Source organism: Oreochromis aureus, linkage group 2 (assembly GCF_013358895.1).
Source record: "Oreochromis aureus strain Israel breed Guangdong linkage group 2, ZZ_aureus, whole genome shotgun sequence".
Taxonomy (NCBI): domain Eukaryota; kingdom Metazoa; phylum Chordata; class Actinopteri; order Cichliformes; family Cichlidae; genus Oreochromis; species Oreochromis aureus.
Window position 1 is genome coordinate 13791544 of NC_052943.1, and position 23263 is coordinate 13814806.

Genomic DNA, 23263 nt, shown 5'->3' on the forward strand with positions numbered 1-23263 from the left:
GTATGTAAACGTCATTTATTATTTATTTACATATCGAAAAGTTCAAGTATGAGAAATATTTAGGATGAGGGAATTCCTCAAAGAGAGAAAGGCAGTGATGCAGAATCTGAGTAATGTCAAAAATAAGCCTCGGCATAACCTGCAGAATGTCTTTGAATTGTCTGTGAGTCAGTCTTTGCAGGATGAGCAGCGTCATCGCTACTTTTCTCTTTTTGCACCTGAAAACTTTTCCCTCTCGTCTGTGGCTTCCTCCTCTCCTTTTCCTTCCCCTTCCCCTTCTCCAACTCTTTCTCTTTCTTCTTTTTCATCCTCTCCTCTTCCTTCTCCTTTCTTGCTTGTTCCCTCCGCCGCCGCCTCCTCTCCTTGGAGTTCAGTTTGTCCCCCGCCTCTTCCTCAGCCGCATTCCCAGTCTCTGGCATATCACTGAAGTCTTGAATCAAGATTTTCGGCACTTGCATTTTGGGTGCCTTCTTAGCCTTGTTGTCTTTGTGCTGCTCACCTCTCAGTCTGCGGAAGAGACCAAAACGTTTAGGGGTATCGGGCTGTGGCTGCTGCTGTGTGGGGGCTTCCTCTGTTGTTGCTGTTGCTGCTGTCGCTGCTGCTGCTGCTGCTGCAGGCGGCACCAGATCAGGAGCAGCTTGTTTTGAGGTCACAGCTTTAGGATTGCACTGTGACTCTGTGAGTTTGGCTTCTGGTTGATTTTCTGAAGTTTTCTGTGGGGTGGTGAAGAGATCCTCGGAAAGCCTGCGGGCTAGCCTGGAGCTACGTGAGGTGGATGACTTGCGAACGCAGAAATCAGCAGATGATCGACTGCTGCGACGCTCAGGGGTTTGTACCGGGGGCTCTTTTGCAGATTGAGAACATTGGACTTGGGGAACATTTGTTGGCTCAGAAGAAATGAAGACATCGTCCTCTCCTGCTGGTGTTTGTTTAACCTTTTCAGTAATTTCTTCCTCCTGCGTGGGCTCCACTTGTTGAACCTTTTGATTTGAGTCTTCAGGACCCACAGTAACCTGGCTTGTTGTCTGTTCAGGTGCTTGTGTCTCGGAGGAACTAATTTGTACTGAGCTTTCCTCATCAGGCTCAGTGGTGTGGTTGAGCTGATCAGCTGGTGCTGAAGACTCTTCCGTTTCCATGGGTGTTGCAGAGTCTGCAGGCTTCTCATAAGTCTGAGTTTCTGTTGGTGTTTCCTCTGTGATTTTTTGAGCACAGATCCATGAATCACTTTCAACCTGTGCCTCCGAGTGTACATTCAAAACGATTTCTTCAGTTGCCTTATTTGACGCCTCCACTGTGTCTTTTTCTACTGTTATCTCAGCTTTAGTCTCTGTATCATCTACTGCACCAGTGCTTTCTTTTTGTTGAGTGCATTCAGGTGAAGACAGCATTAATATTTCTTCTTCTAGCTCTATTTCTGTCTTTGAATCTTCTCGTTGTTCTGAATCTACTTCTGTAATTTCTACCTTTATATCGCACTGTGTGGCTGAATTTTCCTGATTATGTGTCAGAACCTCATTTTCTGTGTCTCTTTGGGTGTGGGACTCTGCTTCCTTTTCTGTTTCTACTAATGACTCAGTACTGTGGTATTTTACTTCAAGTGCACCTTTTTCTGTCTCCTTGCTCAGCTCTTCCTTTTCCTGTCGCGTTTCTGCCTGTGCTGCACTGTTCTGATCATCAACAGTTAAAGCTTCAACACCTCTGTCTGTGTCCACACTTGTCTCACTTTTAGACTCCGTAACTTCTGTGTCCATCTCCACCTGTTGCACACTTTCAGTGTCAGCACTCTCTTCTGATTTCACGTCAGCTTGTATCCTCTGCTCCTCACCTGCGTTTACACCCATTTGCATCTCGTCCTCTGTGTTTGTATCTGCTTCGGCTATTCTCGGTGTCTCACTGTGGTTTTCCTCCACAGCAACCACGTGTTTCTCTGCCTCTTCATTTGTGTCTTTGAGCTCTACTTCCTGGTCTTCGCTATTATGACTTTGTTCTTCCAGCACTTGTGATTCGCTCTCTGCGTCCAGCTTTTCTTCTTGTTCACAGTGAGGTGTATAATCAGTGGGATGAAGAATATTTTCAACAGTCTGATCTGGGGCTACCTTTTCTTCTTGTTTTGCTTCTGAAAGCATTTTGCTTTCATTTATCTCAGTCAGCTTGGTTTCATCCATATCACTGAGTTTGCATTCCCCTGCCTCCCTGACATCAATTGTCTCCGTCTCCCTGACATCACTTGTTTCTGTTTTGCTCTCATCATTTGGCTCTGTCTCTCTTACATCACTTGTCTCCGTCTCTCTGACAACACTTGTTTCTGTTTTGCTGACATCACTTGGCTCTGTCTCCCTGACATCACTTGTCTCTGTCTCTCTTACATCACTTGGCTCTGTCTCCCTGACATCACTTGTCTCCGTCTCCCTGACATCACTTGTCTCCGTCTCCCTGACATCACTTGTCTCCGTCTCCCTGACAACACTTGTCTCTGTCTCCCTTACAACACTTGCTTCTGTTTTGCTGACATCATTTGTCTCTGTCTCCCTTACATCACTTGAGTCTGTCTCTCTGACATCACTTGGCTCTGTGACAACACTCATCTCCGTCTCCCTGACAACACTTTTCTCCGTCTCTCTAACATCACCTGTTTCTGTCTCTTTGACACTGCTTTCCTCAATTTCAGCAACTCCTTTTTCCGTGTTTTCAGTCTTTTCTTTTCCTGCTGCTGTTTCTTCTGTTTGGATATTTTTGGTTTCTTGCATCTTGTCAGGCGTCTGTGAAATTTCCTTCTGTTCAGTTTGTCCCTCTTTTTGTCCCTCTGAAACTACATCCTCCTCCTCTTTGACTCCTTGTACCTTCTTAAAGTCAAACTCATTCCAGCTTTTCCAGTCCTCCCTTCCTCCCATTGAAAGATGCCTCACTACTTTGTTACTGCCTTCAGAGTCAACTGTGTTCCCTTTTCCTGCTTTCCTCCACTTCTTGTGAAGGAGGGAAGGAGACAGTGAGAGAGAGGAGGCTGAGCGAGTTAGTGGGACAGAGAGGTTCCCTTTCTCTCTCTCTTTCCTCTCCTTCTCAATTTCATGCTGCCGAGCTCTAGCCCACGCCTTCCGGTATCCATGGCAGCGACCTCTGGGGTCAAACGTGGACGATGGTTTTTCTTTCCTCCACTTTTCCAGCTCCTTCTCCGTCTGCTTTTCCAAATCTTTGCCCGACAGTGGCACAGAGCACACCTGAAACAAGAAGGGAAACTCTGCAGATCGTTTGCACCCCAACAACACAGTGTGTCCCGCCACAACACAAAACCTGTTAAAGATCCCTGAGGAACACCACAAAGAGCCTAGAACAGTTACCCCTAACCTCCAAATTCCTTAGATCATAATCCAATTGAGCATTTTGACACACTAATCCCGAGCACCACAGGACACCTCCAGAGCTCCCACGTTCATGCCACAGTGGATGTTTGTGGCTGAGCTGTTTTAGTAACTTACCAAGATTTATATCTGCGTTATTTGATAGAATAGTGCCATTTTGTAAAAAAAACAAAGTAAATGATAGAAACATGTTTTAAATTTACTCTTCGGGGTTTTTTTTATTTTATTTGCCTCATCTCTTTGGTTTGGAGCCATCTTTTTGAAAGGTTTTTGCTTTTGAGGTGTATCTTTTTATCTTTTCACACTATTTTTGGCCTTGATTAGTTTAATTTACTTGCTCTGTTGCTTTACAAATGAAAGCTGTTATCTTGAGGTAATTCGTAGTGAACAAGATGCTTCTCTATAAGCCTATCAGGTGTAAAAATCTTACCTCTGCTATGAATTCGTCATCTTCATCGTGGACCTGCTCCTTAACACCCCTCAACTTCTCCAAAGTCTCCATTTGGCCCTGACATTGCTTCCTCTGTTCAGCTCGACCCAACACCCGGCGCACCAGCACCGCTGCAACCTGTAGCAGCACCCGGACGCCTACAAGGAAAGATGAGGGCGAAAGAGGAAGAAGACCTGCTGAAAATGCTACATATCAGGTAGATGATGGCAGTGACCAAAAATGTAAGAATTGTGCAGATATTTAAACACTTCTATATATAGTGGACAAAGCCATCGCTTTTAATAAGCTGCTATTCCTGCCAGTCCTAAAGGGGTTGTGTTAGCCTGAGGTCAGCTCTACCATAGCAGAAGAAGAGGTCCCAGACTCGGAGAAGTGTGTTGAATGGAAGGTGACGTGTGAACAGACACATCAGCCAGTCGGTGGCAAACATGAGGGGCTCCACTCCGTGGTTCTGCAGATGTTTGTGTGCAGCTGGACACGTCTTTTTCAAAACCCAGGTCAGCATGGCCGCATCGAACAGTACTCCCTCCTACACAGCACACCACAGTAGGCTCAGACAGCTGCCCAGCTTTCAGGGTCAACACATGATTCATCTTTGTGTTTGGGTTCTATTTATAGCACAACTTATCAAGAATCAGCCTTGAAATCAACATCTACTCACCTACGTGTTGATTATATGTGTTATGAAAAGTAAAAAATGTAAAAAAACAAAAGATGTGCATGTCCTCACCAGCAGAGGGCTGTAATATCCAGGCAGGTATTGCTCACTGATCTGAACCAGACACCAGAAGGCCTCCTGCCAGGTTACATAAGGTGAAAATTAGGCCGATAACTGCTCTGTATTATAAAAAATTAGCAGTGTATTCTCAGGATTGCATTAATACTGTTATACCTTTGAAATAAAAAGCTTAACAGGTCGATGAAACAAGCAAGGTAGAATCAGTGTCTTAAACAAAGGTTGTTTCGCCACTGAAATCTAATTATTCTAATGGCTTTGCAGCTGATTTATCAGACTGAAGCTAAACTGTTAATGGCCTTTACCTGAGCAGGCATGTTCATCAGCAGCACTGCAGCCACCGGCCCCTGAGCCTGACAGTAACCCTCATCTGGCTGATACTGGGTGTAAGCTTTCAACACCCGGAACAAACCACGCTGCCTGCAGACACACACACACACACACCACAATCATCACTTACACAGCCAGAGGTTTCAGTCACCTTTGACAAGAGTTATACATTTAATAACGAAAAGGAAAGAAAGAAAAAGAAAGACAAATGACGAGACTGTTTGCTGTTCTGTTGAATAAGCCTTTAACTGTGAAAGCTAAACCAGGGAACTTACGAAAAGATTGGAAAGTCACACTGAACACTAAATAAACTGTATGGTTATTCTGCAGCTCTCAGCTTCACAGCAGAAACAAATAGCAGAAACCTCGCCTACCCGTGTCCGTCTTTGGACTGGAACATCTCGTGGAAAGGGAACTGCCGGTCCAGATCTCTCTCGATCACATCCACCCAACTCTGCAGAGCTGGCTGCTCATCCAGAGTCTGATGCAGAGACAAAAAACATAAAACCACGTACCAAACAATAGACTTTTGAGTCTTTAAGAACTAGTCTGTTAATCAATATTATAAATAATTTAACTTTTACTCAATAAAATATAAGAAAACTGTGATCACAAGATCCCACAACTTAGAACAGAATATATAGATGATCAGACATAGACTGTATATAAACAATGGACAATATAGCCTCCAGGTCTAACAGAAAGCAATGTAGAAATGCCTTAAACCTGCATTTTGTTTTATTGCCAGAAGGGGAAGACTCCTCTGGTGGGAAAAAAAGTCAGATTGTGTAGAAAAAATTAGAAAATGACCCTCTTGGTCAGATTAAATTATTTCCTAATAGGTTTACAGCCTTAGTCGCTAATCTGAAGTGGTATTTAATGCAAAATACAGTTATAGACCCATTTAGAGTTAAACGAGTGATAAAGAAGGGCATGATTTAGGGAACGTGATGTTGTGATGTTGCTGCTCTATGAGTATGTAGTTTCCTAAATTTCTCACTTAGATCCATCAATCACTCGTGAAGTTTGATTAAAAAAAACAAACAAACACAAAAAACTTAACATGTTGCCGGCCAAATAGTAAACCACACAAAATCCAACGAGAGACAACATGGTGGCTATGTCCATCTTTTACATAAAGTCTTTGCAGCTGGACTCTTGCACTTTCTTAAACCATCCCAGTGAGAGTGTTTGTTTCTCTTGCCTCGTAGAGGTTTTCATGCTGTTTCATCCTGTTGGCAGCTCCGCACAGCAGAGGCCAGCACTTGGCTCTGAGCGAGGCAGGGATTCCTTTCTGACACTGCACTTTGACCTGATGAGATACCCAGAAAACAAACGGTTACTGTGCTTTTTCCTGATGTGTCACAATGTCTGTCATGTAAAAGGCCCATCGTCCATCATTTGGTGCCAGGGTTTATTTTCGGGCATCTTTGACGGGACGCACCTTACTGCTCTTCTTCGACAAGATGCGATCCCATTGGTCAATGATCTTTATCCACTTGGCCTCCCTCTGCCTGACCAGTTCAGGTGGCGGGCCCAAACTCCTGACACAGCACAGCACATGAATCACCAGGTAAGTATTTTGACACGTTTCACCTGTTTGCTGAACAATATAAATTCTGGAGACCTTTGTAGTGCTTTGTTGCTGCACACTGTTTAGTGTGTTGTCATTACAGACACACAGTGCTCCGAAAAACAAGACAGGAAACAGGAAAACCACACGTTAGCAGTGTGAAGTCTCTATGGCAACAGGTCAGGATGTTATCAATGAAGAAAGTAAAGATCACAGGTAGCAGTTTGTTCAGTTAGTTTTAATGCTTAGTTTACACCGCTTCGTGTGCAATCCCCTGCCAGGGCTATTATCAAACGCGCAGTCAGCTGATTCTGAAAGTAAAATTGCACTTTATTTTTCAAGTACACACACCCACTTTCAGTTCAGTCATTATGTTTTTTGCAGTATTTTTTTTTTTTGTGGATTATATGTAAAGAATATCAAGTGTAAACAATCTGTTTGTGCAGTTTCGGTCCTGAAGAAGACCCACTGTGGTTGAAACTACTTGGCATTTTCACTGATACGCTCAGCTAAATCATTCTAAAGCATCTCCTCCCCCTTTGCTCTGCTTATGAAACTGCCGTAAAGTCACGTTATTTGCAGGGGTCATCCTGATTTCTTTGTTTCTTGACGTGTTTCCAATTGACCTGCATTCTTACACATTCTCGACTACACTAGTATAGCCTGAATTTTCCTTTCTTTCACTCTGTGTGACTTTTTCTCTCAATCTTAACATCTCTGCTCTAACAATTTGTCTTTTAACTGTTTATTAATGGCATTTAGTTCACCTGGCTGTGTGTGGGGGGTGCAAATGCTGCTCCGTCTCTTAAAATCGGCAGATTTAAACACTGCTTCAACACTTCCTGGTCTTGTCATGGAAGAAGATTACTTTGTGTGCTGCTTCAGGGGGTGTTGTGTGCCCACATTAGAAACTCCTAACTCATCTGGAACCTTTGTCTTTGCTCATACAAAGACAAAGCAACAACCATTAAATTATCTGATAATATTTAATATTTAGTTTCAAATTATGTCTTCTGACAGCAGGTGCAAACCTTACTATTACAAAAGTCCCTGGGCTTTCTGATCTGATCTGTGTGATCTTGAAAAGGTGGCCCTGCACGTCTTTTAGTCCTTTAAAATAAAAAAAATCTCTTTAATGGGAGAATGAAAACTTAGAGATCATATCCCTGGCTTTGACCAGATCACCAACAGCACAGTAACAGTACACAAGGCGCAAGGTGGATGTGCTCACCCAGCTGTGGACCCATTGGTTAAGATGAAGCCAAAGCGGTCTGTCTCCGGTTCAGATCCAGAGCTGTCCTCTTCACTGAGGTTCTTCTGGGCTGGACTCGAAGAATTCAACATCTTAGCTAAAGAAAAGAGGATGGGCTCGTCATCCAGTATGCAACCGATGAGGATGTGTGCGTCAGAGATGTTTAAACTCTCAAACATCCAAGATGGTAAACAGCTTAACCCCACTCTGCAAACGTCTCCGTGCACGTTTTCACCCTCTCTCTCTTATTTGACTCAGGATCTATGAAATCTGCTGGCTCAGCTTTGAGAATGAGAGTAAAGAAGTATACCAACCCCCCAGCTCACGATTTTAAGTCATAAACATAACCACAGCTGTTAAAGCTTTTAAAATATACATTTAAATGTGACTACCTTTTACATTTCCGCCCTGTTTGATTAGTTGGCTGCTGAAGAGGTGAAGTGATCCTCCAGTGATGGAAGAGGAAGACAAACTTCCTCTCTCTCTCTCTTGCTTTCTCTATCATATGCTCTCATTTGTTCACCACGCCTTCATTTCTCACCGTCACAAATGCAGCTTTCACATAAACTTCCGCGTCACAAACAATGACGATAAAATTATGGAGTGGTTTATCTTTTTGACTGTCATGAAAATGCCGTTAAACTGCTTAAATATGATTTATTTGTCATGACATATGTGATAAATATGCAATTGGGGCTTTTCTGTCATTTATAGGACTTCCTAATTGCGGGGGGAAAACAAGAAGGCCTATGCCTACTTTAGGAAGCCAGAGGTAAATTAAATAACTGGTTACTTTCAATGGCAGGTAAAATAATTTTGCGATTTCCTAGGTGAAGGTGAATACAACATCAACGTGGAGGCCTTGAATGCAGCATTAATAGCATTGCACAGTTCAGGGACTATTGCCTCCTTAGTGTTGATCATCATAAACTTGTGTCAGTGGTAAGTCTAAAAGAGATTTACATTAATAATGACGCAAATTAGCTAGCATTGAGAATAGGCTATGTTCATCTTATTGTCATGTTAGCTCCATTATACCAAATTACCGTAAATTAACTGGCTAACATGGTTGTAAAGTTGCTAACCGATGAGTTTACCTTTATGAGGAATATTTAGGTCATTAAAACATTTTTCATCTGAACGGAAATATATAAAAACTAAAATAAAGCTTAATTAAAGACATTAGCTTGGCAGCATTAGTGTACCAGAGCCTAATTTTACTAACTGTTATACTATTTGAAAGGAGGCGTTCAAGTGAATCGTGTAGACTGTACATTGGAACTAGCGGGTGGGTTAAAGACATTTTCCAGTCATTGGTCAGGACAGCTAGTCCCTCATGTTACCGAAGAACACAGGTAGTTCTGATTAAACCTCTGTAGTGGATTGTTTTTTAATCTTATAAGTATTTTTATACTAGCACCGATACAGTAAAGGCGTCGACTTGTTTCTCTCTGGTTTTACATGTTAAAAAATACTAAGGTATTTACGTAATGTCCCTGCTTATAGGTTTTTCAGCTGATCGACTTTTCTGTGTATTTTACGATTTTACACGGTGAATGCTGATCAATAATCGAGGGATAATCCGAGAGTGGATTTCTTCCGATTCTGACAGCGCCCAGTGAACGTAGCAAATCGCTAACGTAATAGCTGGGATTTGGGGCGCCAGATTATAGGATGACTGGACTCAGCTGGCAGTCTGTCTCCCTTTTTTCACTCCTCTCTTGTTGTAGAGAAGCTTTTCTGGGTTAATAAGACATTTATAAAAAAATATCTTATAAATGGCTCCACAGAGCGACCCCTTTACAGTCAGGTGAAAAGGGGGGACTTACGGGACTCTGCAGTAACCTGAAAATTATGTTCCTGATGCAAGAAAATGAGAAAAAGAGCGCCAATTAAAAAAAATTGTCCTACCAGCTTCAAGAAAAGGAAGGTATTATTGAGGAAAAAGAATGGGATCTCCAAGAAACAGACAAAAAGAATCAACAGATGCAAGTAAAGCTTGATGAAACTCTGGGGGGGAAAAAAAATCCTCCAAGAGAAGAAACAACATGACATAAAACAGAGAGAGATGCAATGCAAACTCCAAGACATGGAGATAAAATACAGAGTGCTGAAAGCAAGGCTTGATAAGACATGTACACATGTAGAGTTTCTTCAAGAGAAAAGGTTACAGGAGCTAAAACAGAAAGAAATGGATTGCAAGCTTCAGAACATTGAGAAACACAATGAAGGCTTGCAAGTAATGCTTGATGAAATTCTGGAAAAAAATAAGTATAAAAACAAGACATGGGTAATAGCTGCATGTGTGTTTGTGTGTGTGTGCATAATATGCATACTTTACTTGTTGGATCCAAATCCCAGAAGGAATTAAATAAAACAAGAAGACAAACAAACAAAAAAAACAAACAACGAAATATTTCTCTGCCTTCCAAGGTCAGGAATCAGGATGAGGAAGAAATTAGGTCAGGTTAAATGCGGTTGTAGTAAATGTTGAACTTTGTTGCGATTGCTGTTCTTAGAATCAGTAACCCCCATTTTGATTTATTTTTGCAAGTTGCTGATTTCACACAGATCCACTGCTGAAACTGCCTTTGAGTTTTTCATTCAACAACAATAGTCCCAGGCAATAACTGTGTAATTACACTTAGTATGTAACAGTACATAAATGCAAGCACCAGACACAAAATGAACAAGAGGCTTTCAAATTTTGTTGACCATAATGAAAATGTATACTCTTTAGCATATATTAACTCCTGGAAAATAATATATACAAAAGAAAAAAAATCTGATTTTAGATCACCACAGTAGGATATCCACAATTTAGGATTCAGGCGTTTGTTTTAGTTCAACATTGCAATCATTCTATGAGTAGTTTACAGAGCCAGCAGTTAGCAGCAATAACTTCAGCTGCTTCAATTCATTGACATTTGCAAGCATTCCTTTATACACAGTATTTCAGTCAGGTTGAGGTCAGGACTTCCATGCTGTAGATTTGTTGCTGTGCTTGGGGTCATTATCCTGTTGCATGGCCTAATTTAGGAGAAGCTTTAGCTGTCGGACAGATGGCCTCACATTTGACTCTACAAAACTTTGGCATACGGAGGAGTTTGTCGACTGCAAGGTGCCTGTCTCTTGTAGCTGCAGAACAAGCTCAAATCACCAACCTTGCACCAGCATGCCTGAACAGTTGGTTTAAAGTGTTTGTGCTGTGTTTGAGTTTTGCTGAAGGTAGTGCTGTGCAATATGGCCAAACCTCCACTTTGGTCTCATCTGTTAAAAAGACGTTGCTCCAGAAGTCTTCTTCAGGGGCAGCTTTACCAACTTCAACCATGTCGTCGTGTTCTTTTTAGAGAGAAGAAGCTTCCTCCTAGCGGCCACTACAAACAAGCCACAGTTGTTCAGTCTTTTTCTAATTATACTGTCATGAACTTTAACATTTAACATGCTATCTGAGGCCTGTAGAGGCTCAGATGCAGCTCTTGGGTATTGTGCAGTTTCTCTGAGCACTGAACAGTCTTTGGGTTGGATCTGAATGCTCCAGATTAGCAAACTTGCTGTTGATCAGTTAATCAGCTGCATAGAGTCCTGTGTCGAATTTCTTTTTCACATTTACTCTGTGAATCTTCATTATTCTAACTAGCCTTTACTCTCTTAGAAGCTTTCTCTGCTCAGATGTCTGCAGCACTGAGTCTACGTCTTCTCCACTGCTACTCCAAACAAGGTACTAATCCAGGTGTCATTAACACAGTAGTATTTAAGTGCACAAAATGTTCACATCACACGCGTATATCTATCCAGGTACATTTGGATATGGCTGCGGTGCAATTCGCCCGCTGAGTCTCAGTGTGCAGAGAGACGGCTACAGTGAGTACAAACACCAAGAGCTGTACATATATATGAATCTTCAGTGGAGTGACCACATCAGCATGCCAAATTATTATTTACTCTCTTACTCCTCTCTCCGTTTATTCTTCTGTCAGAGTATGTAAATGCTCAGGAGCTGCCAACAGACATGAGATCCATCACTGACCGGGCTGCCACAACCCTGCTTTGGACTGAGCTCTTTAGAGGTGCCGTTGATTGTGTTTTCTGTCCTGATAGCCTAGATTTGTAGCCTGTAATGCTCCATGTCACAAAGCTCAAATCATCTCAAACTGGTTTCTTGAATCCAACAATGTTCACGAAACCAGCCCCTAAATGACCTTCACAGTCACAAGATGTCAGTTTAGCAGCACTTTAGGGATGTGATCCATCAGGAGAATCACAATGTGGATGTGCAGCTGACAAACCTGCAGCAACTGTGTGATGCTATCATGTCTATATGGACCAAATTCTGAGAGGAAAGGCTCTAGCACCTTGTTGAATCTATCTACTTACAGCAATTCTGATGGCAGAAGGTGGTCCAACCGGTTCTATCAAAGCATATCTATAAAAAGTGTCTGATTTGTTTATGTACTGTTATTAATCATGGCCAGAAATTAAGTTAATGAGGTCAGTATACATCCATCTTATGCCTATGAGTCAGAAACTCAGGCTTCATACGCCTTTAAACAGTACATTTCAGACACTCCCTGCTGTTCATTGCTTTGTTCGATGTCAGTCAGAGTATGTATCCTTAATTAGAGTCACTTCAGTGACACAGCTCTGCTTATGAATACAGCAGCCCCACCCACTACAAAATAAGGTCTATAGGGAGAGGACTTAAACCACTGTTTAACTCCTCTTCCTTTAAACTGAGCCACATTGAAGAGGTGAGTAATTGACCTCTCTTCAACTAATTCATATCTTGCAAATCAATGTGTGTCAGGGACAGTGGGCCCTTTAAGGGGTTTTTTTTAGCATATTTTTTATTCTTTGCCTTCACGCAGGTTTGGCAATGACCATGAGTTATCTGTTCCGTGAACCTGCCACCATCAACTACCCATTTGAGAAGGGTCCTCTGTCGCCCCGCTTTCGGGGGGAGCACGCCCTCCGCCGCTATCCTAACGGAGAGGAGCGCTGCATTGCCTGTAAGCTTTGTGAGGCTGTCTGCCCTGCTCAGGTAAACGCAAACACACAGTCCCTTTTATTATGATAGTTGTGTTTTGGTTTTGGTTTTTTGTTTTGTTTTTTGGACATGTTGAGGTTGTCTAGAGGATTACTGAGGTATAAACAAAGCATTATACTGAACAAGAAATATGAATGACATCACTTTGACATGGCATAGCTGTTAGCCATGGATGATCAGGTTTAAGGATTTTTAGAAACTGATGGTTTGGCAGTGGCAGTTCTCTGGGCGATGGAACTGATAAAAAGACATTGAATAACCGCTTGTTTCAACCACGGTATGAAGAACAGCGTCTCTGAAAACACAACATGTTGAAACCTTGAAGCAGACCAGTCACAGCAGCTGAAGGTTTCCAGCTGAGAACAGGAAACTGAGGCTAGAGTGGGCACAAGTGCAATAGTGTGGCAGATATTTTTGAACACATTTACCGCTCATTTAAACACCACCTTACACCGGAGTATTGTTGACACAAATAACTTCCACAATCACCAAATCTCACCAGAACTGCCTGATGCTCTCATGTGAACGTGTACCCTATGTGCTTCTTAGCACCTTTTTGCATCTGCAGTACTGTGATGCAATATTTCTATTTTGCTTCAGACCAGCAGGATTTTCTTGTAATTTATTAAAGAGCTCTTCAGCAATGGCTTTCTTAGGGTCTTTTAAAGTGTTTCTGTATACATTGGCTGCTTCTTCCCTTATTTTCAATCCACTCTAGTCCTGTACCTAACCACTTTCAGAGGAATCCTTTTTTTATTAAGCCACTTAGCACTCATGAATGAATCATTCAAGACTAAAAAAACACCCAACTCAAAGGATGAACCGTTGCTGTGCTTACAGCTTACACATAACAAACAATTTAGCAAAGAACCCATTTTAAATTGTATCTTTAGACACTTTTTATATCCGGCAAAGATCTGAGACAGGACCTAAGAAATGCATCTTGCTCTACACTCTATCCATCTGCTGTTCACCAAAACCTAACCAAAAATGGGCTCAGTGGTAGGGTGTCTGTCAAGAAACCATTCTTGAAACCAGATTATTGTTTTGAAGCTACCAGTGGATCATGAATTGCTAATCATTCATGATGTTTTTGTGCTATGAATACATGTATATCTCAAAAGAAAGAACAAAAACTTAAAGGTTAACACTATTGCTTGATGGGAAAACATAGACTGCTGGAACATTTCATTATTAGCAGGGATAGTATTAAGGAATGCAAACAAGGAAAAGAAGCTGAGGTATGCCAAGTTAATCGGGAGCTGGGACTGAAAATCAGGGGCAAAAGGTTTGATGGAGTGATGGCTCCATATTTAGTCTAAATCGTCATCATGATATGCAGAGGTCGTCAGGAGAGGGCTACAGCAGTGAGTGTCTACACACGGTGGAGGCTCTGTCATGGTTTAGGGCTGCCTTTAAGCCAGTGGTGTTGGAGATGTGGTCAAACTGGATGTAATTATGAACCCAGAAAACTATCATCAGATTTTGATCTGATTGGCAAAGGCTTCATTTTTCAGCATGGTAGTTATCCCAAGCACACTGCCATTCAGTTTATTTGTTTGTAGTCAGTTCTCAAAGTGTCTGTAAAATGAATGTTGCTGATATTTGAATGCTTCCTACTGTTACGCCAAAAAACCAAAACAGTTTAAACATGATGCTTCCCTTTCCTTTCTCTATTGATCTCAGGCTATCACTATTGAGGCTGAGACTCGAGCCGATGGCAGCAGGCGGACCACGCGCTATGACATCGACATGACCAAATGCATCTACTGCGGCTTCTGCCAGGAAGCCTGTCCTGTTGATGCCATTGTTGAGGTAAAATCAAAAGTGTCCTCCAAGTTTGATGAAGCTGAACAAGCAAATGCTAATGTGGGGCTCTTTCACTGTCTTTATTCTAGTTCAGTACAGTAAATTTACAACTGAAAAACTCCACTACTCCACCCAACCCTCCTTCAAAACAGACAGTTAATGTCTTTTAAAAAAAAATTGAATTCCTTCTTCAGGGTCCGAACTTCGAGTTCTCCACAGAGACCCACGAGGAGCTGTTGTACAACAAGGAGAAGCTGCTCAACAACGGAGACCGATGGGAGGCTGAGATAGCAGCCAACATACAGGCAGACTATCTGTACAGATAGACTCACTGTGGGAGGGTACTGTATGTCCTCCTGATATGCATTTAAAGAGATTACTGGCAGTTTTACAGTTATGCCAGCGAGTTCCGAGTGGTGAAGCCTCATATACTGAGGAAATTCTTTAAAAAACGCACAAATTTTATGCCTCTTAGGTGTAGTTGTACTTTTTGATGTTGAACTTGCACAATTTATATATACACAATGTGGGAAAGACCATTTTCTGTAGCTCGTCAAAGCTTGCAATATAAGAGTATATTATTTGAAATGTTTGTTTTAAAGATATTGACAGACCTGTTGCAAATTGAATTAACTGAATTGGAAAGGGGAAAAAACCTTTGAAACTGAGAAGATGTGTTTTGTGCTTTTCTGTTTATTATATTATATCCAAAACTTGACTCTTGTTGGACCAAAACCCTTACATTAAGTGAGTTAATGACTGTGTTTTTAATGGTTTATTAGGCTGTTGTTATACGGTTGTAGCCTCCATTGTAACTATTGCTGTTTGCAGTTGTGATGCAAATAAATTACTTTTAAATTTTTAGTCAATAGAAAAAAAATAAATATAATTAAATATGGTTGTTCAGTGTTTACTGGATTATCTGCTTTTTTGAGTTGCTTAATAAATGAAAATGATTAATTAAAATGAAATGTTTTTATTGACTTTTTTTTTAAGGATTTTGCATTTTCACTGAATTGGTGTTTCAACTGACTTTCAACTGTGTCATACTATTCGAAATTAAAACGCACTTGTGTTTTTGAAGCCAGCTGTGGTAAACAGATGGTAGTTATAGATATTATTATTGTTGTTGTAGTACACAAAGAAAGAAAATAACTTTTCATTCACTGACTTTTGTGTGGTAAAAAGACCACTATTACTTGGTCTGACCTACGAAGCATCTTTGGCTGTTAGTAGGATAACACTAAACATTTTGGGTATTGGGCTCTTTTGTCTGCCACATGTGCATCCAAAAGTTGTTCAAGGAAACGAGGACGTTGCTGCTATCCTGTGTTTTTTAACAAGTTACCTCAGAAATAAACAGCTCGTAACCATACACAGCTGCCCAGCCTTAGCTGCTTGTCTGTAGTGGGAAATTATGCTTTTCTAGCTGCATGTGAATGTCCTTTAGGGTTGGATAAGTGTGTTTAAATAAAGACTGAATGCTGAATCACGTTCAGTTAGGACCGTGTTGCTTCATGATGCGTTTTTGCCGCTGCGAGGGTCACATGATAAGGGCGGAAACTGACTCATAGTCCACGCTGAATCTCCCGCGAACGCAGCCATTTACTCTTTCCTCTCTTCGAAGTGTTACCGGTGAGTCTCTGAATTCCTTTCACAATGCGGGCTATCATATATTTCAAGTTTGCATTCGTTGGGGAGAAAAGTCAGTTAAAACAATGGGCAGCTTTAAATCTTTGTCTTGCGATTTTGTAGCTGTATCCACGTGAGGAATGGGGCAACCGGGGAAGGCCGGTGGTTTTTCTTATGCGGCTAACTAGCTGTTAGCTCGATAAAAAGAATGGCTTCCATGCTGTGCTAGCTAACAGGTTAGCATGCACGGCTATCCCTCATTTTTTTCTGCTTTGTTCTTGGGACTCGCGCGTATTCCTGTAAATACATAGTCAGTATTTTTGACAAAATATATTGTGGATGCGTGGAGTTACATTCATGTGTAGGGTACTGTTTAGGCTGGGTTTGACTTGAAGTGTAGCGTGGAACACATTAGATGGGCTTCCAGTCGGATTGTTTCAGTCGAACAAGAAAAAGTGCGCTCGCCCGTCGTGTGGCGCACTCAATCTAACGTTTTTAGCTTTCCTAGCTAGCAGCCGTTGGTGTTGAAATGCGCATTTAGAAGCGCGCTTTCGTAATTTTCCATTGAATGCAAATATACATTGAACACACAAAATGAATTAAACCTTTTTTCACAACATAGGTGCACCGTTACACGTTTACTCGTTACGTGTGTGAACGTTAGCTTGGATGGAAAATGCTAGAAGTTATGGCTATGTAACAAGCTATGGAGTTTAGCTCTTCGACAAAATCGTAGAAAACCGCTCAAAACACCAAAATAACATCTCAACAAATCATAGCTCATGTCATATTTTGTCTTCTTGAAATGCCATTTAAAGGAGTTGCTAGCACTGCTAGTTAGTGTTGACGGACAACGTGCTAATCAACCGTCCCGCCTCGTTTTATTTAACAGAAAAGTCGCAACCACGGCGGACTCAATGGCACAGTGTGTTCCGGTGGCGGTGTTTAAGGTAAGTGCTTGCAGTCTAAGATAAATTGATGTTCCATTTCTCAGCCTTTTAACTAAGTGAAGCACCGCTGTCTGTGCTAACAACGGTCAATGTGGTGAACCAGTACCAACCAGTCTAGACTAACTGTACGCTCTGCATCGCAGTTGGTTTTGGTAGGAGATGGAGGCACCGGGAAAACTACTTTTGTGAAGAGGCATATCACAGGAGAGTTTGAGAAGAAATATGTTGGTGAGTACTCGCTTCCCAGGAAGGAAATCAGCTCATTCTTCTGGTCTCAATGAGTTAAAGATGTGGTGATAGATTTGAAAGCAGGATGTATGATGCCAAATGTGTTAAATGGAACTATAGGGAGCAACATGTCCTGCATGCCCCTTACCTCAGATAAAATATGACTGTCTTCATCACCGTTTACACCTTCCTTCTCCTTATTCATTATGTCTTTGCTTGAAATTTCAGCTACTCTTGGAGTAGAGGTGCACCCACTGATTTTCCACACCAACAGAGGAGCAATCAAGTATAATGTGTGGGACACAGCCGGTCAGGAGAAGTTTGGAGGCCTGAGAGATGGCTACTACATTCAAGGTGCTCCTCGCATCCTTCGCATGCTGATCGAGTTTCACGTTTTTAAAATTCATGTACCTTGGCTTTAGCTGAACAATATGTTAATGCTTTCTTGCTTCCTCAACAGCTCAGTGTGCTATCATCATGTTTGACGTCACTTCTCGAGTCACCTATAAGAACGTGCCCAACTGGCATCGTGACCTGGTCCGTGTCTGTGAGAACATTCCCATTGTTCTTTGTGGCAACAAGGTGGACATCAAAGACAGGAAAGTCAAAGCCAAGAGCATTGTGTTTCACCGCAAGAAGAACCTGCAGGTAATAACTGCTTGCAAAAATGTGTATTTTTGAATTGCAGAAACAACTTTTGAGTTTTGTCATTTCTAACTGCTGCAAATTTTTCTATCTGCAGTACTACGACATTTCTGCCAAGAGTAACTACAACTTTGAGAAGCCTTTCCTGTGGTTAGCAAGGAAGTTGATCGGTGATCCCAACCTGGAGTTTGTGGCAATGCCTGCCCTTGCTCCCCCAGAGGTCCAGATGGACCCATCCCTTGCTGCTAAGTATGAGGAAGAGCTTCAAGTGAGTATCACTGTACAGACTCATTTGTGTGATTTAGATGAATATATTGTAAATTTTACTTGAGCATCTTCTAAATGTGGAACAATCTGAGACTTGACTTTGTTCTTCCATATCCAGGTTGCATCACAAACAGCACTCCCAGATGAAGAAGATGACCTCTAACCTGTTACCTAGATTTGTCCCTCCCTCCTCCCCCACCTGTGGACAGGAAGTCGTTGGAGTTTTGCCCCCTTACTGTAAAATCCCTTTTCAGATTTTTTTATTTTTGAATTTTTTTTGTTTTAAAACTTAAGTAAAAAAGAAAAAAACTTGGTGGAAAAGTTGTGGTTCTAATTTCACTGTATGACACACACCCACCCTAGTGTTGTTGTTGGCATGGCAACGTGCTACTCTTCATCGTCGAGCACCCTCCATTGCACTTACCCAGCTCACATAATGCTGTTGTACGGTGTACTGGAAGCACTAAGGGGAGTAAACTTTGAATAAAAACATTCTCGATATAACACGGGCGTGTTTGTTGTGATTTGCCTGCACGCCAACGACTTCACAGGGAGCGCCTCGTAGTTTAAAAAGTGGCTCTAGTATATTCAAGCATCTTGGTGAGGATGATTTGGTGCACAGTACAGGTTCCTGAAACTCAGGTGGATAAAAGAAACCAATAAAATTCAGCATCTGCTTTTGTGCTCTCCTGCTGTTACCAGTAAATGTTTCATATAGAAGAACTCTCATGCCATAGCTTAGTCTGCAACATTGCCCACAGTAGGTCAAATACAACTAGATAAAGCGATACTGAAATTTGTCCAAATCTACTAATTACTACTGTTGGAGCCAAGGGGACACATGGAAACCTGAGGTAGACAATGATAGCCTTTGTCTTGGTGAACCTTTACTAAGTATGGTCATGTACAGCTAAAGGAGACGTGTAAACCATTTTATCTTAAGAGTGTGCCACTAAATTGACGAAGCATCCAGACTTTAGGGCATTATGTAAAAAAAACTGCTCCTTTGAGGCTTTGGAAGGCACAAAATACTTTAAATATTTGTGTCAGATAACATTGTTTCCAGTTAAATGAATCTTGAGTTTAAGAATGCAAAAGCTGGCTATCGACTGTTACTTCCTTTCATTGGCTTCAGATTTCATTTTAAAATATAACTGAGTAAATAGAAAGCTTGATATAGCCAAATACATCTAAGGCATGGGCATGAATGTCATGGCAATTTGGGGTTTTAATGACTAATTTGAGCAGTCCTTTTTCCAGGATGGAGTGAATGTACAGCATACATCTGTAATGACTTAACAAAACAAGAATTGGGCGCATGAGTCAGAGTTTATTTTGAATTTATTTCAATCCATACAGGGTCAAATACATACACACATGCTGCCACTAATATTTTGGTTAAATGGTCATTAGCAAGTTGCCCTTTGAACAGATGCTGTGAAATCATTCCAACCTGGAAAAAGAGCAGGTCAAAGAAATCAAGAGTAGATTTCTGAATCCGTAAAGGTTAAAAACTGTGTTATAGATAAGCTTCTCAAAAATTTGTTCCTTATTTTTCCCTTTACACCATGTTTGCATGGAAGTATGTTCCAACAGTGCTGTGAAAAAGTATTTGCCCCTTCCTAATTTCTTAGTGTTTTAGCATATTTGTTACAAGTTTCAGATTATCAAACAAATTTTAGTATTACACAAAGATAATCTGAGTAAATACAAAATGCAGCTTTTTATCGTTGATTTCATTTGTTAAGAGAAAATGTTATCCAGACCTACAGGATCCTGTGTGAAAAAGCAGATGCCCCCTAAACCTAATAACTGGTTGTGCCAATCTCGGGAACAAGAACTGCAATCAAGTGTTTGTGATAACTGATAATGAGTCTTTCACATCGCTGTGGAGGAATTATGGTCCACTCTTTGCAGAATGGTTTTATTTCAGCCACACTGGAGTGTTTTAAAGCCTGAAAGGCCTGTTCAAAGTCATCCCAAAGCATCTCAGTGGGGTTTTAAATTCAGAGTTTGCTTCACACACACCAAAATCATCTACTACTTTTTTTTAAAGCCATTCAGAGGTGGACTTGGTGTGTTTCTGCCGCTTAAATCAAGTGTGCTTAAGCTGGCCGGACTTTTTCTTTCAGGATTTTTTGATAGGAAGCAGAATTCGTGGTTCCATTAGTTACGGCAAGTCATCCAGACCATCATACTACCATCACCATGTTTGACTCTTGATGTGATCTTTTTTATGAAATGCTCTTTTAGTTTTATACCAGATGTAGAAGTATGCAAAAATTTCACCTTTTGTCTCGTCAGTCCACAGAATATTTTCCATAAAGTCTTGAGGATCATCAAGATGTCTTTGACAAATCTGAGACAGCACTTTGTTCTTTTTGGTCAGCAGTGGTTTTTTCATTGGAGCTCTAAATTTAAGAGTGTATGTTTAACTTTAAATGATCATTTTACTCAAACTGAAGCACAAAGTGCTATAGATTATTAAATTATTCATGCATAAATTCCAGGCATCTGCCAATCATCCTTATCTGAAAAATAAAGATAAATAACATGAATAGGCAATTTCAAAATGTAATGACTACAAGGCACATGTCGGAGCCTGTGGCTTCTTCCGCTGACATGCTCATATCTAGTTGAACAAAACGCTGAACCTTAATTTTTCCAATGGCACTACTGAGCATGTTTGTGCAGCGCAGCCTTCAAGTTTCCACATCGCACGCTCCTATAATTTGCTACGATTGGCACTGGAGCTCATTTTAATGCTACCAGCCATGCCTGATGGGACATGTCTTCAACTTACAAGGTGAGTTCAGAGACCAAAAAATGGATCTTATAATACCACTCTGCCTCTGCACAGTGAGGCTCAGAGATCACAGGAGTAGCCAAAAGAAATGTGTGAGTGGAAGGAGACTGAATGCAGTGTTACCATTACAGTCATAAAGTAGCTACCTGAGTCCCAGATCCTTCACTGGACGCACGTGTGCTTTTATGAAATCTCAAACAAGATGATACCAGTGATGAAGGGTTTCATCATAAGCTCGTGGCCACTAGGTGTCACCCGTGCTTTTCCTTTTCCCCCCTGCTTTTTAAATTGAGAGCACAGTGAACTCGCCCTGTAGGGTTATGTAATAGATTTCTGCTGCACCTTCACTGTGACGTGTGTCGGTTACTACGCGGATCTGGGTGCAACATCATACATCCTCCACGCAGCGCCATATGTTCTGATTCAGACTCGGGTCCCACTTTACGTGTCACAATTTAGTCGTTGTGTTGAAAGCGTAGAGAAGAAGAAAACCACAAATGAGGAAATAGACATCTATATCCAGTTCTCAACACTTGATTACAAGCTGTAATAAAACTTTTCTTTATCGGCTTAGCTGGGAGGAAATGATCACGATGCATTGGGTGACGGTGGGAGAGAGGAGAGTGTGATTTTGATCCCTGACACCCAGCTGTAACATTAGGCCTACATTCATGTTTACTGCTGCTGGCTGCTAAACACACTGCACATGTGAAAATACGAGTACACGTATTACACTAAAATATGCAGTCATTATAACAGGATAGAGCTGCCTGAGTTTAGGAAGACAGGTGTTTGCTCTTTTCTTCTCATTGGCAGATTAAAAACCTCCGTAACCATGATCTGACTGATTTTTATTAACACACACACACACACACACACACACACTGCTCCTAGTTCGATCTCGCTTTTCATGCACTACCGTTACACCACCCCCCAAAACAGGCTTAACGCTGCTGTAATGCCCTCAATCAGCGTGGTAACCCTTCGTGCTACATTTACTTTACGTTAAAAACCGCGAGATTTGTCATTTCCAATAGAGAATATTATATTTCACAGTAAAGTGAAGCAACCAATAAAACGCATGGCCTAAATAAGATAACTTAACTGAGAGATCATACTATGAGTGCCTCTTTATAATAAAATCCTCATAAACCATGGGTTGTTTACAGTTTTTCTACATCCGATGGGATGAACAGTGTTTATGATTTAGTTTATAATTTATATTTTACTGTCCTGGGTCACTTGTGCAACTAGGAGTATCAAACTCTGCAATTAAAAATAAATACATAAATAAGTATGCTTGATCACTTGCTTTAACATGAGCTTACGTTAAAATTAAATTGTCTTCAGCTCACTCCAAGGCTTTCTAAGGCTTCCTTTTTTTATGACTCTGGTTTAATGTCAAGGGGGGATAAAAGGTGATGTTTCATTTATATTGCCCTCGATGGTTAAGGCAAAAATATCCCAAAATGCAAATGAATAGGGGGCAGCAGTAAAAACTTTGCTGTAAGGAGTAAGGTGGTGATCCTCCAGTCATGCTGCAGGCCACCATATAAATCATGCTGTTTTCCTCTTCAAAATTCATTAACTCTCATAACTCTTTGAACTCTGACCTTGAGGTGTGACATGTAAATACAGTGTAAACATACTGGCATGACAATGTGATCCACATGCTGAACTAAAAAAGAAAAGACACAGCAAAGATAGATCTGGTTAATAGATGTAAACACGTTTTAACCCACAGGCAGTGTGAAGGATCTTTTAATTGGTTTTAATTTAATTGGAGTACTTTGGTCTTGACTGAAACTCTCTTAAACTATAGATTAATTGTGGGGACTTTTGGTTCAGACATTCATGGTAGAAAGAAGGTGAAGTTATGATCACTTACTGAAAAACATTGCCAGTGACTTCAGCAATACAGTGGTGTTCACATTTGAGAAACAACATTAGAACAACTTTTGCAATGACATTTGTGTCAAGTATTCGTGTTTCCCTCTGGATCGATGATCTCGTTGCTGATCATTTGACTTCACTTCTTCCAGCAGTAGAAAAACAAACCCTTTGTCTCACAGAACAAAGATCATGGTTCGAACCCAGTCTGGGGCCTTTCTGTCTGGAGTTTGCATGTTCTGTCTAGGTATTCTAGGTTAACTGATGATCCTAAAACTGGCTGTTGTCTGT

At 41.1% G+C, this 23263-nt stretch overlaps 3 protein-coding genes across 8 annotated transcripts; 2 read left to right on the forward strand and 1 right to left on the reverse strand.

Annotated features, from left to right (window-relative positions):
* Window position 1: 1 nt before the first annotated feature.
* tbc1d10c (TBC1 domain family, member 10C) lies at window positions 2-8187 on the reverse strand. Its single transcript, XM_031754992.2, has 10 exons — window positions 8091-8187; window positions 7678-7795; window positions 6318-6417; window positions 6078-6185; window positions 5248-5354; window positions 4849-4963; window positions 4538-4603; window positions 4147-4336; window positions 3787-3944; window positions 2-3215 (listed from the first exon to the last, which is right to left on the reverse strand). Exons 2-10 carry the CDS (start codon window positions 7788-7790, stop codon window positions 117-119), a joined length of 4056 nt encoding a protein of 1351 aa, XP_031610852.2. The 5' UTR covers window positions 7791-7795; window positions 8091-8187; the 3' UTR covers window positions 2-116.
* Window positions 8188-8408: 221 nt separating this feature from the next.
* On the forward strand, window positions 8409-15452 carry ndufs8b (NADH:ubiquinone oxidoreductase core subunit S8b). 6 transcript variants are annotated; one of them, XM_039618763.1, is made up of 7 exons: window positions 8409-8470; window positions 11354-11419; window positions 11497-11562; window positions 11679-11768; window positions 12567-12739; window positions 14432-14560; window positions 14749-15452. In XM_039618763.1, exons 2-7 carry the CDS (start codon window positions 11371-11373, stop codon window positions 14878-14880), a joined length of 639 nt encoding a protein of 212 aa, XP_039474697.1. In that variant the 5' UTR covers window positions 8409-8470; window positions 11354-11370; the 3' UTR covers window positions 14881-15452. The 6 variants fall into 6 exon arrangements, with proteins under 6 accessions (XP_039474697.1, XP_039474702.1, XP_031593501.1 ...); XM_039618768.1 differs by lacking the exon at window positions 8409-8470 and adding an exon at window positions 8501-8640 and having other exon boundaries at window positions 11357-11419; XM_031737641.2 differs by lacking the exon at window positions 8409-8470 and adding an exon at window positions 8502-8640.
* Window positions 15453-16046: 594 nt separating this feature from the next.
* ran (RAN, member RAS oncogene family) lies at window positions 16047-18780 on the forward strand. Its single transcript, XM_031754889.2, has 7 exons — window positions 16047-16189; window positions 17079-17136; window positions 17280-17364; window positions 17593-17718; window positions 17825-18012; window positions 18107-18277; window positions 18395-18780. The coding sequence occupies exons 2-7, from the start codon at window positions 17104-17106 to the stop codon at window positions 18437-18439; spliced, it is 648 nt and encodes a 215-aa protein (XP_031610749.1). The 5' UTR covers window positions 16047-16189; window positions 17079-17103; the 3' UTR covers window positions 18440-18780.
* The last annotated feature ends 4483 nt before the right edge of the window (window positions 18781-23263 follow it).